The 20,051-nt window shown below is 39.4% G+C and overlaps 1 protein-coding gene across 2 annotated transcripts in view; it reads left to right on the forward strand.

Moving 5' to 3' along the window:
- Positions 1-600: 600 nt before the first annotated feature.
- LOC122551741 (kinesin heavy chain) overlaps positions 601-20,051 on the forward strand; it is a 206,067-nt gene continuing 186,616 nt past the window's right edge. For both annotated transcript variants that reach the window (XM_043694135.2, XM_087989247.1), the window contains exon 1: positions 601-1,115. In XM_043694135.2, the coding sequence (XP_043550070.1) occupies positions 987-1,115 (129 nt within the window). In that variant the 5' untranslated portion in view covers positions 601-986. The remainder of the gene's footprint in view (positions 1,116-20,051) is intronic.

The following is a 20,051-nucleotide window of genomic DNA, read 5'->3' on the forward strand; positions in this document are numbered from 1 at the left end:
TCTCAAATGTGACTATTTCTAACTTAAGGCATAGCACAGCTAACTGCAAATGAACAGTCAACCCATAGATCAAACCATGAAGATCTTCAGTACTGTCCGATTTCCACCTGAGATTTAAAATTTAAAATTCTTGGAAAATATGAATACAGTGATTTGTGATATCTTCTAGCTGTCTATCAACCATCGAATGACCATCTTTAATTCCCTTTCCTGTTAAGTGGGAGACACTGAACTATTCACAAGATGCATGAAAAAAACTATTGTCTGTGAGGCTAGCAGCCAAGCCTGCATTCAGAGGGGAGGGAAAGAAGCTGGACTGTCATTCCTTCTCCCATTACTCAGGCTCTGCACAGAGGCTTGGAGGGGAGTTGAGGTGGGGGGCATTCTCAATGTAACCTAAGGCAGTTAGATGTCTCACCCCTAACACCGGGAAGTGTTGATTCTTTTGCAGGCAGACCCCCATTCGCTGGAACTCCATTTCCCAAGGAGCTGCAGTCTCGCGAGAGGAAGGCGGGGGGGGGGGGGGGGAAGAGCTGGCGGTGAGGTAATGATGTGATGTCAGAAAAGCCTGCGAACAGCAGAGGAGCTGGAACAGAGGAGAAGGTCTGTGGTGCTGATGCGAGATGGCAGGGAGAAGGCGAAGATGCTGAACCAACAAGGAGCGTTGTCCGCCCTGCAGAGGCAAAGAATGACCTTGAGAAGTTAATGCATCCATTGCGAAATGCTGCTTTCTTTCTTATTTCACTGAAATAGCATATTAATAACCCGCTGATTCCGGTTTATTTTTGCCTTTTAAATGTTATATTTTGTAACTAGCACATTTTGCAGCCCCGATGCAGAAATCCTCGCATCAGTGACTGCTACCATGTTCAGCTAGAGGGGAAGGGGAGCGAGCTCCTGCATTGCCTGCGTTGGAATATATTTTTTTCCCTTTGCCTCCTCGGGGGGTTTGGTTGTGATCCCGTGTTACTGTCGAAAGGCGAGAGATGGCGGACCCAGCCGAATGCAGCATTAAAGTAATGTGTCGATTCAGGCCACTGAGCCCAGCTGAAGTCTTAAGAGGAGACCAATTCATCCCGAAATTTAAAGGCGACGACACCATCAATCTTTTAGGGGTAGGTTTTATTCTTAAAATCGCCCGTTTTGGGGAAAAAAATCCGTGAAAGTTTTTCTTATATTTTTTAGCGGGGAGGATTGGATTTTGTTGAAATTAAAAGTTCTCCCGTGTAGAATTAAACGGATTATGTCCCCTTTGTTGGCAGGGCAATCGCTGTCATTCAGTTTTCCGTTTCTGCTGTCAGGGCACAGTCGCTGTGTCTAGGGCGTTATGAAATCCCGGTGTCATTATTGCTCAGATTTGAACGATTGCTTTACGTCCTCCGCTAACCATTTTTAAAGCACGGTTCTGCATTGTGTCTTACCGATGATCAGGCTCCAAGTTCCAGTCAATCAACCTGCCTTTTCGGAAAGATTTCTAACTTCCAGGCAACGCCGCAACTAAAACAGAGAGAAAAAAAATTGTTTTTCTTTTTAAGCGGAAAATTTATGCTTGGATTCAGGGTCTCCCTACTGGGAACCTAAGCATTTCAGAAAACAAGGTGGGTCATGCGAGGAAGATAATCTCAATGTACTTTTATACAATTTTGGCAGCGTCACATTTTTCTATCGCCACACTTCACATGATATTGTTGGGGAGGACAGGGTGGGGGAACCTGCCGTGTCCCAGTACAAAGATGGGGAATTATTGACTCCGGGTTAGCTACCCCGGCTTTATGCATCCGGTAGTAACGGGATCAACTATTTAATAACTCCTATATTTCGCAAGAACAAAGTGCAATCCACCCAAACCCCTTATTGCTCTGTCTCTGTTTCTTATGCTCTGGTGCAGCCTGAAATTGATGTACATGATGTCATCTGAGCACAGAGAACATGCGCAGTTCTGCCTGCTGTAGCAGTCAGCCACACAACTCATTTGTAAAGCCACCCTTTCTACATTACTTTCACTTAACGGTTACTGAATTAATTTCAATTTTGATTGAACCCCCCCCCCCCCCACCCCTTCAAGTGCTCCTCCCCCCCCCCCCTCTCTCGAAGGGACTGGTGATCCTTGTTGGGCTCTAGCTCCCTTGGGCATTTGCCCTTCTTTGCCCCTCACCCACTGTCATTCTGCTTGACTGTCGATGGATGCTACAGTCAAGTATATTCTGATCACGCGTGACAGATCCACTTTCTACTGGGCAGCACTGTCGTGATTAAGATCAAGGGTTGAGGCAGATTTTTTTTCCCATTCCCAGTTTTAGACACATGAAGACAATTGAAGCAATGCAAATTACTGTGTTACCTGAGATCAACCAATTTAGCACTGACTGACCATCTAACCATTAAGCTGCAGCTGCACCAATAAATATATTCTGTATTCCAAAGGCTTTAATATATAGTGTACTATTAATATATTTTGTTCAGCCCTACAAGTCTATGCTGGTGTTTATGGCCTCCTTGCTGCATTCTTAATCTAAGCCTATTAAATTATTTATTTTCTTTTTATATGCTTAACCAATTCACCACACCGCAATGTACTGCATTCCTTTTTCGTTCCACATTTTGGAACAATACAAAGGTGGAACAATACATATTGCTTGAATTCCCAATGGATTTTTGGAGTCTGAATTATACCTATGCTGCTGGTGTTGATTGCTCCCACAAGTGGAAATATCTCTGTCTACCTTATCAAAACCCCTTCTTGATTTTAAAGATCAATCTGCCCTCCGCCTTTACTTTTCCCGAGAGATGGCCCTGGGCTGTTCCACCTTTCCAAATTAAATATATCATTTCAGTTTGGGGAGCATCCCTGTACAGTACATCCCTTTTGAGTGGGATTAAGGGCTTAGTTGATCAAAGAAAAGGAAAAGACGAAAGTTGGTATGGTATGTGAGAAGAATCCTCAACAAAAATAAAACTTCTCCCTATTACATATGACCTTACATGTGGATTAACAACACAGATCCATTGGAAAACAAATGAGACAGCAGAATTCTTTGAATTGAAGCCAATGAATAAGTAGTTCTGCAGTTATAACAAGCTAATTATCTTGCCAGCCCTTGGTAATGTAACAAATATGTATTCATAAGACAAGCTGATTTTTTTTTTGTCCATCCTGTGAAAGTAACTTCACACATCCTTGATTTACACTTCCTGAAGTATTGTTGGAATCAGTACAGCACCATACTTTCAAATTTTAAACTTTAAGGAGATCTCAGGGAGTCAGCAGGAAGAGACATTGGCAGATGCTTAGCTAGCATAATCAATTACAGTACCACTTGAATGCTAAGGTGTGCAGTTCTAATTGGACTTTTCCACTTCGATTTAATAGGTGCAAATCTGGCAGTATACATTTTTGGTCTTGACTTAGGCTGTGAATCACACTGGTGGGAATTTACTGCTACCCAACTGACTTCCTAGTCTGATATGTTTAACAATAAATGACAATGCAGAACACAGATTTATTAAGTTTTCAGAAGTATTCTTATTCAGTGAAATTATGGAAAAAATTAGAACTCCTGACTTTTTGGGCACTGAATTTTCTGTTCTACTGCTTTGGGACATATTTGTGGCAAAATGAGTGAATTTTCTATGTTTTTTTATATGATTTATGGAAAATAAATGAAAATGTAATTTAAACCTTAGTGTGAACTATGCACATTACAAACACAACATTGGGAAACAGGTGTCTGAATGTAGCAGCTGTGGCACAAATTGAATGATGACTGTTAAAGTTGGAATTTATCTTGGAGAATAACTAAGAAGGAAATCTCACACACAGAATAGAATGGGAATGAGAGCAGTGCAATAATGGGAGAGCTTAGAATGGAGTTTGTGCTAGCATTGGAACATTTTAACTTACTGTCAGTAGGTTGGAAAAAGAATGACTCATGGTCAAAAAATGAAGAAGGATTTAAAGGATAGATATTCTGGAAAGAAACCAAGATAGGCAATTGAAAAATGAGTGAAAGCAATACTTAGGCTATGAAATTCCTGTATATTTTTAAGAGACAAAATGGTATCTCAATGGCTGAAATATAGAACAAAGGTAAGTAGGATAGAGAGAAGTTTTGGAGCAGACAAAAGCTGACTATTTGTGTTTGGGCTCTTTGAGCTTGCTACGTTGTAAAGTTCAAAGACCCACAATATGTACCTATACAAAATATTCATGCAAAAGCTCAGGTACCTGTGTTAATGCCAGTTGGCAGTAATGCCAGTTGGCTTTGGAACAGTTTCTTCTAATTGAAGTTGTTCTTTAATCTGCTGGGAAAATTTATTTGGGCACACTTGTAATGTTAAAAGATTAAATTGGACTATCTCTGTGGACAATAATGAAATGTTAAAGGGTTATACTGTACTGTCTTCCTCCAGAAGCTGAACATTCTGGAAGTGGGTGGGGACAAAATTCATGAAGGAATGCGGATGACTCCCACTTCATTTAGGCAGTCATTTGCTATTACTCCCCTACTATTATCAAATTAAACTCTCATTCAGTCCCTTCCATTCAGAAATACTTTCATAGCCACGCCCCAGCCAATCAGGTTTGTTTATGTGATCATTCCCCCGATACTGAAGCCTATCACACCTACATTGTCAGGGGAAGTAGCGTAGCCAGAATTCATTTATAAGGCTATCTGAAGCTAGGATATATCATACCTACATTGTCTTGGAATCACTGAGTCAGGAAATCGTCTGCATAATGATTCCCCAGGATTAAGGCACTTACATTTGCATTATCTCTGAGGATGACCTCATCCTACCATTGTACTTGGGGTAACATATGGGGTGGGGCGGTGGGGTGGTGGCAGGAGTATTTGTGAGCATTAACAACTGACCTGTGTAAATGGGATATGTTTCCTTTGTTCGGTACCTCATTTTGACGTGACTTCACATGACCAATGAAGAGCGTCAGAGGGGTCACCTAGCTTGTACAAGCTTTATTAAACTTTAACTGTTTGCAGAAGTTGGTGTGTGTGAGTTGCATCTCATGTGTGAATCCTTGGGAAAAGAACCTAACACACTGGTATGTACATTAATTCCCCATTTACTGCCATTTGATTGTGGCAGCTTTTCTGTCCAGACTGTTCATGGATACTTCAAGAACTGTTTCCAGTAATGCTTCTAATGATAGATATAGGAAGAGGATGAATTTTCCAGAAAACAAATTCCCTGAAGCATTAAAAGAGGAAAGGAAGTTTTGCTTTGACAAGCAAGAATATATTTTAAAAATGAGAGCATTTCCATGACTAGTGGAGGTAATTTATAAGACAAATTTGAAGAGCAAAAGATGAACTCATACAGGTTTGCAAAATAACTTAAGACCATTTGAGAATCTCTCTCCTTTTGGATAATTGATTTTTAAAGGCAAAGTTAGGATACAAAACAAAATGAAGGGTAATGCTTTCTCTCTAAATTGTACTTGCAAATCAGGGAATGGTTTCTGATCTTACTGCTCTATGTACATAACTGGCAAGGACATGTTGGAGTAAACAAACCTTTAATTCTACAGGCAAAAATCTATTTGCACTGTGGCAAAAAGAAACGGTGAAATTATAATGGCCATCACCCTTGACAATTCTGAAGCAGTCACTTGTTTCTACCTATCTGAAAAGGACTAATCAGGTGAAAAATATAAAAATGGCAGCATTTCTAGTCTGTGCCAAAAAGATTGAATGTAAAGAGTAAAACTTCACAGCATGCTTTCAGCAATATGGTGGTGTTGCTATGGAGACAGGAAATTGAATGGTACTGAATTGTGGAGCCATTGAAAAGGGAATGAGATTGCACACTGCTTTCCTGTTGCATGGCTGCTGACTTAGCCTAGTCTTCAGCCCAAGTGATAAAAGCATTTGTTTTTTTTGCTGCCTTCAGAGCAGTAAACCAATATAATAGAACCTTCCACCAATTCTGTTCAAATAGCCATCATGTTCTAGAATGGAATTTGTCATGCACTTGACATTTTGTTTCTTGGACAATTTTTCTTTAGGGCTACATCATCCTCCAGGAAAAAAATAATAAAATGATTCAAGGGGATTTGTATCTTAAAACTCTTCAGTGCTCACCAGAGTAAACGATAGTACATTACTTCTGGCAATAACAGGATATAATTCTGTCTAATATGTAGATTTGGAAAATATTCTCAGTTATTGGATTAATTGCATTAATCATTACTCACCTGAGGTATAAAGAAAAAGAACTAAATGGACTTGTTCTTTTAAAATTAGCACAGAGAAATGCAACTTTTACATTCAATAACCAATGCCAGATTTAGAGCTAATGTGAAAATATTTTGATGTGCATATAAGAAATCTTCTGTGGGAAGAGTGAATTTATCTCCCTCATTCTTAAATGATGGAAAATGGGGTAATCAGATCAAATACTTTTTCTCATTTAATGCATTTTGTGCTCTAGTAAACTTGAGACAAACTGATATCTTGCTAGAATTTGACTTTAAGATTCTAAGACATTTTTTATTCATTCATGGAATACTAATGTCGCAGACAGGGCCAGTTGTTTTTTTGCCTAACCACAGTTGCCTTTAAGCGAGTGGTGGTGAATTGTCTTTTTGAACCACTACCTGACTTTACTAGGTATGTGCAGTAAGTATTACTTGGTATTTCAAATGGCCGAAATAATTGTTAGTCTCAGTGCCAATGTCTGGACTTTTCATTTGAAGTTGTTACATTTTACATATTTTTAGAACCTGGTAATTTCAGTGACTAATTCATTTTTTACTTGCATCTGAGCAGTTTGAATTGTGAATAAAGCAGAGGTAACTCCCCTGCTTGCTTCAGGGTAGTGCCCAGGAATCTTTTACGCTAAAATATCTATTCTGCAAAACAATGCCTCCAACATTTTTCCATTTTGCCTCTGTTTCTGTGTGTTGTATTATGACAGTGATTCCAACTCGGACAAGTCTGTATCTTTATCACCGTTCTATGACATCACAACATGGGACTTTGCAATATAACTGTATCCATATATCTTTTGTCACTGTGTAATTGAGTCAGTATAGTCAGTTAGCTGTGTCTGCAATGTATAGTGTAAGCGCAGTACCCAGATGTTTTTATAAGCCTGTGGTATTGCAGCCACATACATAGCTAATGTGTTAAATAGATTTTGAGATGTCCGACTCAAGAAGATTCCAGTCTTCATAGCACGTGATACTTGGTGAACATAGAAAATCTTAAATTGCATCATGGTGGCAGTTCAAGGACACTAAATATTTGCTGTGAAAACTATTTAGTGGAAGTATGTGGATGCAGAAGACTGAAAAGGTGGCTAGTTGTGAAAGCAATCATCCATAACTCGTCCATTTGCTCAGAGCTGAAGCTACAACAACAACTATAATTAAGGCTAAAGTGTTATAACCAAACCCAAAGGCCACATACCTGTATGGAAACACATTTATGTATACCTTTTTTTCCATTTAAGAAAAATAGTCCTTTATAAGAGGCCCAAGATAGCCCCCAATGTTTTTTTTTTTAAGTACAGGGTGACTAATTTTTAATGAAAGTGCTGAAAGGAGAGCTCCAATCTAAGAGAGCAATTCTTCAGCAAATATAACTTAAAACCATTAAGAAAAGGTGTTTTTTCTATTAAAGAAGCCTTGACTAATCTGGATATTGGTTGATACAGCCATTTTCTTTTTAGACCAATGCAAAATTAAAAAAAAAACGTTTGTGTGATCCTTGCTTCATTTTAGAATGTGGCTTATATCTTGCAACTGTTAAAGTGGCAGCAACTCTTAAAGCTGCCACATAAGAAGACAGAAGCCAAAGAACAATTGTTACACCATATAGTAATATGGATTCTTGCTTGTAATTTTTAAAGAGCAATAAAAGGGCTTGACTTCATTTATATGACAGGGTGAAACGATAGCCAATTTTGTAGGCATGTGTTTAATACAAAAATACAGAACGCAATCTCACTGCAAAGACTTATGAAGCTGTTCATTGTCAGTACAATCATAAAATCCATCATTAAAGACATTTTTGGATAAGCATTAATGCTTACTAGAAGAGTGCAAGTGCAAGGTTTGTGAAGGTTTGTAGCTCAGGTTGAGGTTTAGGGTGTAGGTTTGCTCGCTGAGCTGTAGGTTTGATATCCAGACGTTTCATTACCTGGCTAGGTAACATCATCAGTGGCGACCTCAAGTTCAGAGTTACTGTAGCAGGCAAGCAGCATCTGCAAGTGCTTGACTCTGGAATAGCTATTGCTATTTTGGGAGGTATGGCTTGTCTCCCCCATCAAGACAGTATTTAGTACTTTTATGACTCATGTAAGCTTTGTTCTGCAAGAGTACAGTGGGCTAAATTGTGTAATTCACAGAGAAACCTATGGTACAACATAACGCTCCACATAGGTGAAAAGCCAACCAAAGGAACAATGCTGAAGAAACTTACAAAGATGTCAACAAAGTTGAAGAGATAGCCATAACATTGTAGTTTACAGATTCCAGTCAGGCAGTATCATTAGAAAAAGCTGAAGCCTTTACCTCTAATTAATGTGATATACACCAAAAGAAATGAGCAGCATTTTCTGTATTTCAGATTAGACATTGGTGCTAGTACAAATATCATCAGATTACTTAGTGTGGGAACAGGCCCTTCGGCCCCAAAAGTCCACACCGACCTGCCGAAGTCCCATTCTCCTACATTTACCCCTTCACGTACCACTATGGGCAATTTAGCATGGCCAATTCACCTAACCTGCACATTTTTGGACTGTGGGAGGAAACCAGAGCACCCGGTGGAAACCCACGCAGACTCGGGGAGTATGTGCAAACTCTACACAGTCAGTCGCCTGGGGCAGGAATTGAACCCAGGTCTCTGGCGCTGTGAGGCAGCAGTGCTAACCACTGTGCCACCGTGCTGCACTTCAGGCATGTTACACAATTTATTCAGGAGCCAGCACAATGGTGTACAGTCCATTCAAGATAAATGATTACAAGGTCCAACATCCCATGCATTGGCATTAGTGACTGAGAGAAAGTGAGGACTGCAGATGCTGGAGAGTCAGTCAAATAGTGTGGCATTGGTCAGGCAGCATCTGAGAAGCAGAAGAGTTGACATTTCGGGCATAAGCCTTTCATCATGAATGCTACCTGACCTGCTGTGCTTTTCCAGCACCACAATTTTCAACTCTAACTTTTTAATGAGACTGGCTTAATGCTATTGGCAAGTAGAATGGCAACATAATGCTGCATCTAAAAGATGATGTCCAATGCCGTAATGTCCAAGACCAGCTGAAACTGAAATTTGATTCCATCACACGAAGCAATCTTAGATGGAAAGTTGAGCATCATACTTATTAGTGTGTTTTGAAGAAAAATGGTAATTTTACATATTTGTTTACTTCTGAGGCAAATGAACAACACACAAAACAGATGTCCAGACAAACCTTCTACTAAGGAAGAGCTTAATTACAAGCTCTCAGCTGCCAAGTATTTCTCTGACAATTTCTCTAGATGCCAATAGCTAGGGTTAGATATTGGTCCATGCATCATCTTGAGGAATGCGTAAGATTTTAGACCACATTTTGGCAAACACTGTTGCCTCAGATGACCATTTAGAGTATTCGTCAGCTAATTCTGATGACAAAGAATCGTCAAGAATCTACCATATTTTCTCTGTATCATAGATGTCACAGCACACAGAACTAAATGTGAGCATGACATAATCCTTCATCACCTCATGACAGTGGCAAAGAAACGTTCTTATATTTAGCAGTAAAAAAAAATGCCAAATCATCATTAGCTAAATCAATGTTTTTGGATTAATCTACTGGTATTAGAGCTGACCCTACTAAAATTGAAGATATTTTCACCCTAAAACAGAGCTGACTTACAAAGACTTATCTCAGTTTCTTTTAAGTTGTTGTCCCTATTTGGTCTCAATTGTGAGGCCAAGGTATCTCACTTTCAACATCTTCCCCACAAAGACACACCATAAATGTGGCAGGAAGATCACTAGCATTTTCTTCAATCTCTCAAATGTTCTATCATACAGTAAATGTTCTTCAATATTATGATCCTTGTAAACTCACCGCATTGGAAGTAGATGTATCTGGAAAGACCTCAGAACATGTCTATTGCAGGATAGCAAACCTTTTGCCTTCAGTTTTAAGGTCCTTACAATAGCTCAGATTAACTACTTCAGTATTGAAATACACTTATTGTAGTTTTTGAGATACAACAGCTTCATATGCACCTATTGGACACCATTTCAGTATTCATACTGACCGCAAACCATTTAGACATGATCTGCTGATAGTCTCTCAAGTGCACCTCTATGATTACAATGTTAATGTGTGAAGATTCAAGGAGAACATTGGAAAGTACAGTACAAACCAGGTTCCCAACCAGCCATCGTTAATGTTTTAGCCAGCTTCCCAACACTGCCAAGAGCAAAGATATTCCTTTAGACCTTTCAAGTGGTCATTATTGAATTTGAATTTGAATTTGAAGGTCATCTTTAACATCGATTCCATACATTTTATTCACAGCCAAGCGAAGCAGATCCAGCAAGCCATGTTAAACATTACTTAAGAAGATCATTGTCAGTGGATAGCCCAAATGCATGCAGCAAGACCTTGTTTATATGTTTGTTCAGCACATTCAGAGACCAACTTACATTCTCCAAAAATGTAATCTTCAAAGGCAAACAAGTCCTAATTCTGCATGTTCTGTCGCAAGATCTGCTAGGCAGCATCCATATATGCAAATAACTTAAGCAATTGGCATACAAATCTATGTTTTGACCTTGTGTCAACAAGGATATTGATTAACTTTTGTAATTTATATGAATAATTTGGATGAGAATTTAGAAGATATGGTTTGTGGATGACAACAAAATTGGTATAGTGGAAAAGATTATATAAGATTATTAAGAGATCTTGATCAATTGGGCCCATGGGCTGAGGAGTGGAAGATGGAGTTTAATTTGGATAAATCATGGTATTGCATGTTGTAAAAGAAAACAAGGGCAAGACTTATGCAATGAATTTGATTAGATTTGATTTGATTTATTATTTTCACATGCCTAGATTCATGGTGGGGCCCTGGGTGGTGGTGTTGAATGGAGACCTGGAGGTTCAGAAACATTGTTCTAAGAAAGTTGCCTTGCAGGTAGACAAGATGGTTAAGGCATTTAGCTCACATGCCTTCATTGCTCAGATGATTGAATATAGGAGTTGGGACATCATGTTGATGTTGTAATGGGTATTGGTGAGGCCACTTTGAGTACTGTGTATAGTTCTGGTTACCCTGCTATAGGAAGGAGATATATTAAGTTGGAGAGGGTTCAGAAAAGATTTACGCAAAATGTTGCCAGGACTGCAAAGTTTAAGTTATAAGAGTAGTTTGGGACCTTTTTTCACTGAAGTGTAGGAGGTTGAGGGATGATCTTACAGATGTTTATAAAACCATAACTGGCATAGATAAGGTGAATAGCAAAAGTCATTTCCCTTGGATGGGTGAGTACAAAACTAGGGGCATATTTTTAAGGTGAGAGGTAAAGGATTTAAAAAGGACCTGAGTGGCAACTTTTTCAATAGGGTGGTTTGTGTGTGGAATAAACTGCCAGAGTAAGTGGTAGATGCATGTACATTTACAATATTTAAAAGACATTGGAAGAGGTCTGTGAATAGGAAAGGTCTAGAGGGATATGGGCCAATCACAGGCAAGTGGGACCAGTTTATTTTGGGAAACTTTGTTGGCTTAGTGCAAAGGGTCTGTTTCTGTGCTGTATGATTCTATGACTAATCAAGTCATGTGAAACATGTCAATTTCTTCACCTGAAATGTTGAGAGAACCTCTCTTCCTGAGCTCTGGTACAACATTGCATGTCCAAGGACATAAATACATCCTGGTAACTGACTATTTCATAAAGTTCCCTTTTGTGTGAAAAATCAAAGATACCACTTGGATTTTGACAAATTGAATTCAGTAATGTTGGTGTACCTCAACAAATTGAATCCAATAACAGTACACTAAATGCACCCTTCCAAGACATGTACAGGAAATCAATATATAACTCTTCTTTATTACCATCCATTGAATGGAGTCACAGAATGCACTATTTTTACTGTAAAATCCATGATCATTAAATGTAAAATGACTTCCAAAGTTTTCACGTGCCCATGTTAAATGTACGTGCCACTTCTTTAGGCAACAGTTAACTTTCACCCACAGCTCTCATGTTTAAGATACAGACTAATATTCCTTTCTACACACTGTGCACAATATATTGTTGGAAAGAAGGGGAAAAATGGGACAAGAGCATGATTAATGAACATGTAGTTAGCTGTCCTAACATGAAGTCAAGGCATCTGAGTTTGAGGTTTTAGCATGAACACATGGGTACATGGAAAGATATTTTGATGCTGTGTTCAGCTGCAATCATTTGACATTGTCATGAACAATGGTAAATAGTCAAATCCTGCAAAGAAATGGACTATTTCTGAACTATGTGTTATCAACAACCCATCACACAGGATGATGGGTTGGATGCCAGACAACAAATGCATTTCTATGATAAGTGAGACACTTATATCTGTGACAACAGATAACACACCATAGTCTGAACCTACACCACTATGCCATGATAACTGTGTAAGGACCAGATCTGGTTGTGTCATAAGTGCACAAGGAGTTATCTGAATGTTTTGACTCATTCTATTCATCCTTGAACAAGTTGTTGGAAAAATTCCCACTTTTAAAGGGAAAAAGGAAGATGTATTAAGACAGATTCCATATCAGAAAGGCTATACCTTTAAGACTGATAGACTGATGGCATTGTGGCATGTTACCTTCTGATTAAAAAATGTATAAGCCTTGCTTTCAGTCACTCTGTATAATGGAGTCAGTGTAGTCCGCTTTTTTTCTTATAGTGTACAGTAACATCAATAAGCGTAGAAGCCAGATTGTGTATAAATCTATGATATAACAGCCAAGTAAAAATTCAATGATATACATAAACTCTTTAGATTTTGACTCAAAAAGAATCCAGTCTTTGTGGTATATGTCACACATATTAACGTACAGATATACAGCCCATCATTGCCAATACTTGATTTCTACACTCAAGCTCTGGAGTGGAATTTAATCAAAGAACTTTGTGGATCAGAAGCAAGTGTACCTCCAAAGAATAACAACTGACACACACAATTCAGTGGTAATTCAAAATAATACTTTTTCTCTAATTTTCTTTGATATCTTATTTTTCCTGTCTGTTCTCTCCACCCAGCTCCTCCATTGGTACATGGACTGTCTTACAGCAGACAAGCAGTGTGCTAGCCATATTTAAATGTTTGAGATTCAACAGTAATTTTGCTCTGTTTTAGAGCTTTTCAGCTGCTCCATTAACAAATTATTTGTTGCATTGCCAACATCATAAATCTACTACTGTTACAACCAGACCCTAAGCAAGGGTCCCCAAATTATTATGGTTTCAATTGGGCTACTCCAAATTGGACTGCTCCCAGGTGAGGAGGATGAACTAGTTCCCATCCATATTCGCCTGCCACCTTGTTTGTCTGCAACAAGATTAATTTACAAAGGATCCTCTCTCTTGCCAGTGACATTTGCCCATATCAAGTGAATGTATGTTTTAAAAGAGTCAATTTAACCAGGAGTTCTTGAGTTAAAAAAATAATAAATTTATTAGTTACTAAATATGAAAATAAGTTACGGCAAAGCATATATGGATACTGGTTAGAAATGAGTGAATCTAGTAGAAAGATACAAGTTAAAAGATGTACAGGTCAGTCTCTTGGTCAATCATGATTACTAAGTAATGATACATTGATAGTTAAGCAGTCAATTTTGAGATTCCTAGTTTTGTAGTATTATTGAAGTGCTTTGTCCTGATTATTTTCAATCTGGCTGGCAGCACTTTGGGTGAAAGAATTTTCCCTTTGTCCAATTTCCTTCTGACAAGCTCTCTGGATTCCAGCACTTAATGTGATGGATTCCTTTACCTGCAACACTGGAATGATTAGGTGGCTCTTTGACCGTGACCTTCACAATATACATTACTAATGCTTGAACCCAGCCTTCTACTGAGTACCTCAGCCCACTGGCATAAACACCTTAGCTCACAAGCACATTTCCATCCACTAATCCATACAGATCGGAGTTGAACTGCTTTAACTGATGTTCTTGTGTATTCTTGAAAGGGAAATCAAATCCTGTCTCTCACCCAGGCTCCAGCCTTTTCTCTCAGCTTGTTCTTAGTTTGAGAGAACTCCCGAGAGATTGCAGTTTAATTGGTTTTGCAGTTGTACCTTTTCAGTTGGTCCCTTTTTTTTTGAAGCTTTCTTAATACCTTGTCAGGTGTGACATTTCAGGGTCTTTTTTTCAGACAATTACTGAACTTACATCTGCAGCCACAGAGTCATAGAGATTTACAACACGAAAACAGACCCATCGGCCCAACTCATCCATGCCGACCAGATATCCCAACCCAATCTAGTCTCAGCAGCTGGCCCGTATCCCTCCAAATCCTTCCTATTCATCTACCCATCCAGATGCCTCTTAAATGTTGCAATTGTACCAGCCTTCACCACTTCCTCTGGCAGCTCAATCCATACACGTACCACCCTCTGCATGAAAAAGTTGCCCCTTAGGTCTCTTTTATATCTTTCCCCTCTCACCCTAAACCTATGCCCTCTAGTTCTGGACTCCCCCACCCCAGGAAAGAGACCTTGTCTATTTATGCTATCCATGCCCCTCATGATTTTATAAACTTCTATAATGTCACCCCTCAGCCTCCGACACTCCAGGGAAAACAGCCCTAGCCTATACAACCTTTCCCTATAGCTCAAATCCTCCAATCCTGGCAACATCCTTGTAAATCTTTTCTGAATCCTTTCAAGATTCACAACATCCTTCTGATAGGAAGGAGACCAGAATTGCACGCAATATTCCAAAGGTGGCCTAACCAATGTCCTGTACAACCGCAACATGACCTCCCAATTCCTGTACTCAATACTCTGACCAATAAAGGAAAGCATACCAAACACCTCTATTTTATCTACCTGCGGCTCTATTTCCAAGGAGCTATGAACCTGCACTCCAAGGTCTCTTTGTTCAGCAACACTCCCTAGGACCTTACCATTAAGTGTGTAAGTCCTATTAAGATTTGCTTTCCCAAAATACAGCAGCTCGCATTTATCTAAATTGAACTCCATCTGCGGCTCCTCAGCCCATTGTCCCATCTGATCAAGATCCCGTTTTAATCCAAGGTAACCTTTTTCGCTGTCCACGACACCTCCAATTTTGGTGTCATCTGCAAACTTACTAAGACCTATGCAGAAGTAATAGACTGAAAGTGAACCATTGGAAATAGAAATGGAATTATTTGGGCTGTTTAACAAAATGGTACAGGCAATGACAAGGAGGAAATGAGCAAAATAACAGTGTATATAAAGTTACTTGTAACGACATTATTATATTCATATTATTTCTACCATGTGTGTAAACTGTAAAACACTTTAATATAGGACTAATGAGGTATGAGCAATACTAAGAAAATAATTACCATGTGTCAGTTTGTGGTGACGTGGATGCAAATGTGATGCGAGATGAGAGACAGCACATGTGGCCTTCAAGAGTTTTGTTGAAGTGGTTTGGAGGAGGAGGAACCAGTTGAGTTTTGGAGAGAGCTGGCAGCCATGGGTTCGAGAAAGATTGTGATGGTAAGTCTATGATAAAAAGAATTAATATTGAGAAACGTCAGAGGAACTTTTGGGAAATTCAAAAAGTAGTACTCAGTACAATGAGTTAGGGCAGTTATAAAGAGTGAAAAGGACTGAAAGCCTCTGGAGGAATGGTATAAATTATAAAGCAGATATAATTGTGTCCAAGTATTACTTAGTACACCTACCTTTAGACTCCCTGCAAGATCATCATAGACTTCCAAATACAAATTCTGTCTGAACATTCAGTTCAATTACATCCAGGATCTATCCTGAATTTTTTAGCATAGTTTTGCATTTTGTTTTTTTTTGTTCAACATCGTCTTAGAAGAATGAGGAATGACCACATTGCAACACAGGATTAAGAGCTTTGGCAGAGTACATGCTGAAAACGTTCACCCTCATGGGGGAAACTCTGATTAGAGGGCACGGTCTCAGAATACAGAAGCATCCATTTAAGGCTGTCTCTCTTGCTGAGTTGAGTGCCTTTGGTACAGAAAGCTGTGAGGGCAGAATCCATGTGCATATTTAAGGCAGAGATAAATGCTTGACCAGTAGAGTAGTCAAGAGTTACAGGGAAAGGGGAAGAAAACAGATGTGAGCCATGATCCATTTGAATGGTGGAGCAGGCCGAAAGGCTGAATAGCCTACCCTTGGTCCTATTTCTTATGTCCCCAGGGAAAGTTTCCTGGGACACCATTTGACAGATTTCTCCAGGCTGAGTGAATAGGCTGCTCTGGCCTCCTCCTGTTGAGGCAGCACAGTGTTCATGCACAAACACAGCCAATTATGTCATGTTTAAGCAATTACTAAGGTAATAAAAAAGATGCAACAAATAAAGGCCTGTGATGGGGAAAAGGCAGTAGAAATTAATGAACAAAGGGGATGATAAGACAAGGCAACAGAGATAGCACGGCAGAAGTAAAATCTAAAAAAGGGGTCTACAGAAAGCACAACAGGAAATCATGATCAATCACCACAATTCTCATGCAAAACAACTGATCATAAGTCATGAACCAAAATTGTTGAACTTAATACTGTATCTCGAACACCATAAAGTAGAAATCAAAACAAGAACTGCTGTTCCTTTATTTAAAAAAAAATAATTTGTGGGATGCAGGTGTTGCTGGCTGGCCAGCATTCATTGCCCGTCCTGACATAGGTGCTCCAAGCCTATGCTGAAACATTTTGCCCTTCCATACTACGACTATCTTCACTTACAGGATCCATATCCCTTGATTCCTCTCCTATTCATGCATTCACCCAGGTGCTGCTTGAATGCTGCTGTTGTGTCTGCTTCCACCACCTCCTCTGGCAGAACGCTCAAAGCACTCACCACCATGTGTCTGAAAAACTTGCCTCACACATCTCTATTAAAAATCCCCTCCCTGACCATGAATCTGCGACCCCCTAGTAAATGACCCCTCCACCCAGGGGAAAAGCCTCTTTCTTCTCTCAATCCATGCCATTCACAATCTTAGAAACTTGTATTAGGTCACCCCTCAACCTCCTGCATTCCAGTGAAAACAAACCAGGCACAACCAACCTTTCTTGATGGCTAAAATTCCCCCATACCAGGAAACTTCCTGGTAAATCTTTTCTGTGCCCTCTCTAAAGCATCCACATCCTTCTGGTAGTGTGGTCACCAGAAGTGTATACAATATTCTGAATATGGCATTACTACAATTTTATAAAGCTGCTTCATAATCATTTGACAGTATATCCTTTTCAAAGAAAATTGTTGTATTTACTCATACATTGGGTTCCACACACTGCCAAATCTCCAATTAAAACTGTCAGTCCTTTTAATTTTCTTGGCTACTGCGTCCTGAAGTACAACTGAGAAATTCAAACCGTTTAGTAATATGCAAGTGAATAAGTGCACAGGGCTTTTGTTTTTAAAAATGCACTCCAGAATAGGTTTTCTAGCTTTTCCAGAATAGGTTACTGAAAAGTATTGTGAAGCTGGGAAACCTAATCTTCAGCTTCAGAAGTTACAATCAGAGATGCAGGTTACCTTTAAGGGAAGAGTGTGGTGCTGGAAAAGTACAGCCAGTAAAGGTAGCATCCAAGGAACAGGAGAGTCAAGGTTTCGAACACTTAACTCCCCTTCCCACACTCCGCCAAGGACATGCAAGTCCTGGGCCTCCTCCAACACCAAACTCTAGCCACCGAAAACTTGGAGAAAGAATGCCTCATCTTCCGCCTTGAGACCCTCCAACTACACGGGATCAATGTGGGTTTCACCAGTTTCCCCATTCACCCCCCACCTTATCGCAGATCCAATCTTCCAACTCGGCACCACCCTCATGACCTCTCCTACCTGTCCATCTTCCTTCCCACCTTTTCTGCTCTACCCTTCTCTCCAATCTATCACCTTCACCCCCACCTTCATCTATCTATCGCAATCCCAGTTACCTCCCCTCCCCTCAACCCCTCCCATTTATCTCTCGGCTCCCTTGGACCACACCCTCATTCTTGATGAAGGGCTTATGCTCTAAACATTGACTCTTCTGCTCCTCAGATGCTGCCTGACCTGCTGTGTTTTTTCAACAACACACTCTTTGACTTTGATCTCCAGCATCTGTAGTTCTCATTTTCTCCACCTTTAGGTAAAGGATGAGTTAAATATTCACATATACTAAAGTTAAACTTAGCCTCACATAATTGCTTTGCAATTTTATAAGTTCAGTGATGTTTTGCATTTCTCTACATATTTTAAATTGCACCTGGTTTTTAAATTGCTCATTAAATTATTTTTGACTATTCATCAATCCAGTAGTATACTCATACTGTGGCTGACATTGCTGCTGACAATGCATTCCGCTGTCTTGGATGTGTACCAGTGTCTGGCATGACAATGCTTGGGATTTAAAGCTCAGCATTGCAATGGACAACTAAATATTTTATTTACTGTGCTTTTCAGCTATTTCTGTTTTCCTGCTAGAAATAGTCTTGTGTTTGCAATTCATGATGCTTTCAATCATGTAATTAGTCGATTCGAAGTGTGAAATTGCTAACTTATGTTCATTTATTTTTGTCTTGGACCGACTGCAAGAATACCAGCCTCCTGCCATTTTCATTACTCGTGCCATTTTTGCTCAAAATTGGTGCTGAGACATTTTTTTTAAGAAGGACTTGCAATGGGTAAACGATATCATAATAGCCAAAGCACATATTTAATGACTATAAAACACACTATACATAATCTAAAATATGTGAATACATTACAAAATACAAGTATCTTGTGGTGTAAAGGTGGTTGGAAGTATATCTGGATGACTGTTTTCCAATTGCGCCTTTAGCAATCTCGAAAAATATGACATTGTTGCTTTGGTTTATTACAGCCTGTGATCTTTTAGTTGTGGAAAATGCCATGTTCATCTGTGAGTGAATTTATAACAGAAAACCTTGCTTAACTTTTCTCCAAGCCAGATGTTTTGGATGCAGTAGTCTACTGTCCTGCCACCCAAAGAGTAAGTCGAGGGTGCAGCTTCTGAGAGCTGCTGGACAAGCTCATTGGCTGGCAGCACTGTAGTCCCAACAGTGTGTTGGTACCAATGACTAGGAGCATTTGTACAAGTGGCCCCCAGATTCTCAGTCCTCGAGCTGAGGACTAGGTAAGTATGGGGGTGGGGAAGTGGGCCAAAGGATGGTGAGAGGGAGTTGAGTATCTTGAAGGGTTACCTATGCGTTGTAGACCTTGCTGGTGAACTCCAGTGTGCAACAGGAACTCTTGAGGGATGCACCCCATACATACTGCCTGAGTCCAGAGTGGGTAATTGGCAAGTCTTGATTTTCTTTCCAAAACTTTTTACAATCTTATCATGTTATCAGTACCTGATATATTTTATGATTTTTCTTTATGTATTTCTTAATTTATTACAATGTCCGTAAAGGCTAATAACTTTTAAAGATGAATTCAAATTTAAATTTATAATAGCTAACAGGCAGCATAACAAGATTTAATGTTTCAAGATGTTTACTGTAACAAACCAACTAAAAGCACTATTGACTAAACACTATTTTGTAACAATTTGTACACTAAAGTACAGAACGTTTGAACACAACCATAAAACCCTCTGTCAGGAACAATTTAAATTATCCTTTAAGTCGTAAAGTTTTTACATCAAGAAAAGAGGCCTTCCAACGCATTAATGTCCTTTCATATGTAAGTACTGTAACCAGTATTGATTGCATTACTCCAGATGCAGTTTCATCACCCTCCCTACTTTTGCATTCCATTCCACGTGTATTGAAATGTAACATTTTATTAGCTTTCCTGATTACTGGCCGTACATGCATACCCAACC

Source organism: Chiloscyllium plagiosum, unplaced genomic scaffold, assembly GCF_037043375.1.
Source record: "Chiloscyllium plagiosum isolate Xiang-an unplaced genomic scaffold, Cpla_swu_hap1 HiC_scaffold_7, whole genome shotgun sequence".
Classification (NCBI taxonomy): Eukaryota; Metazoa; Chordata; class Chondrichthyes; order Orectolobiformes; family Hemiscylliidae; genus Chiloscyllium; species Chiloscyllium plagiosum.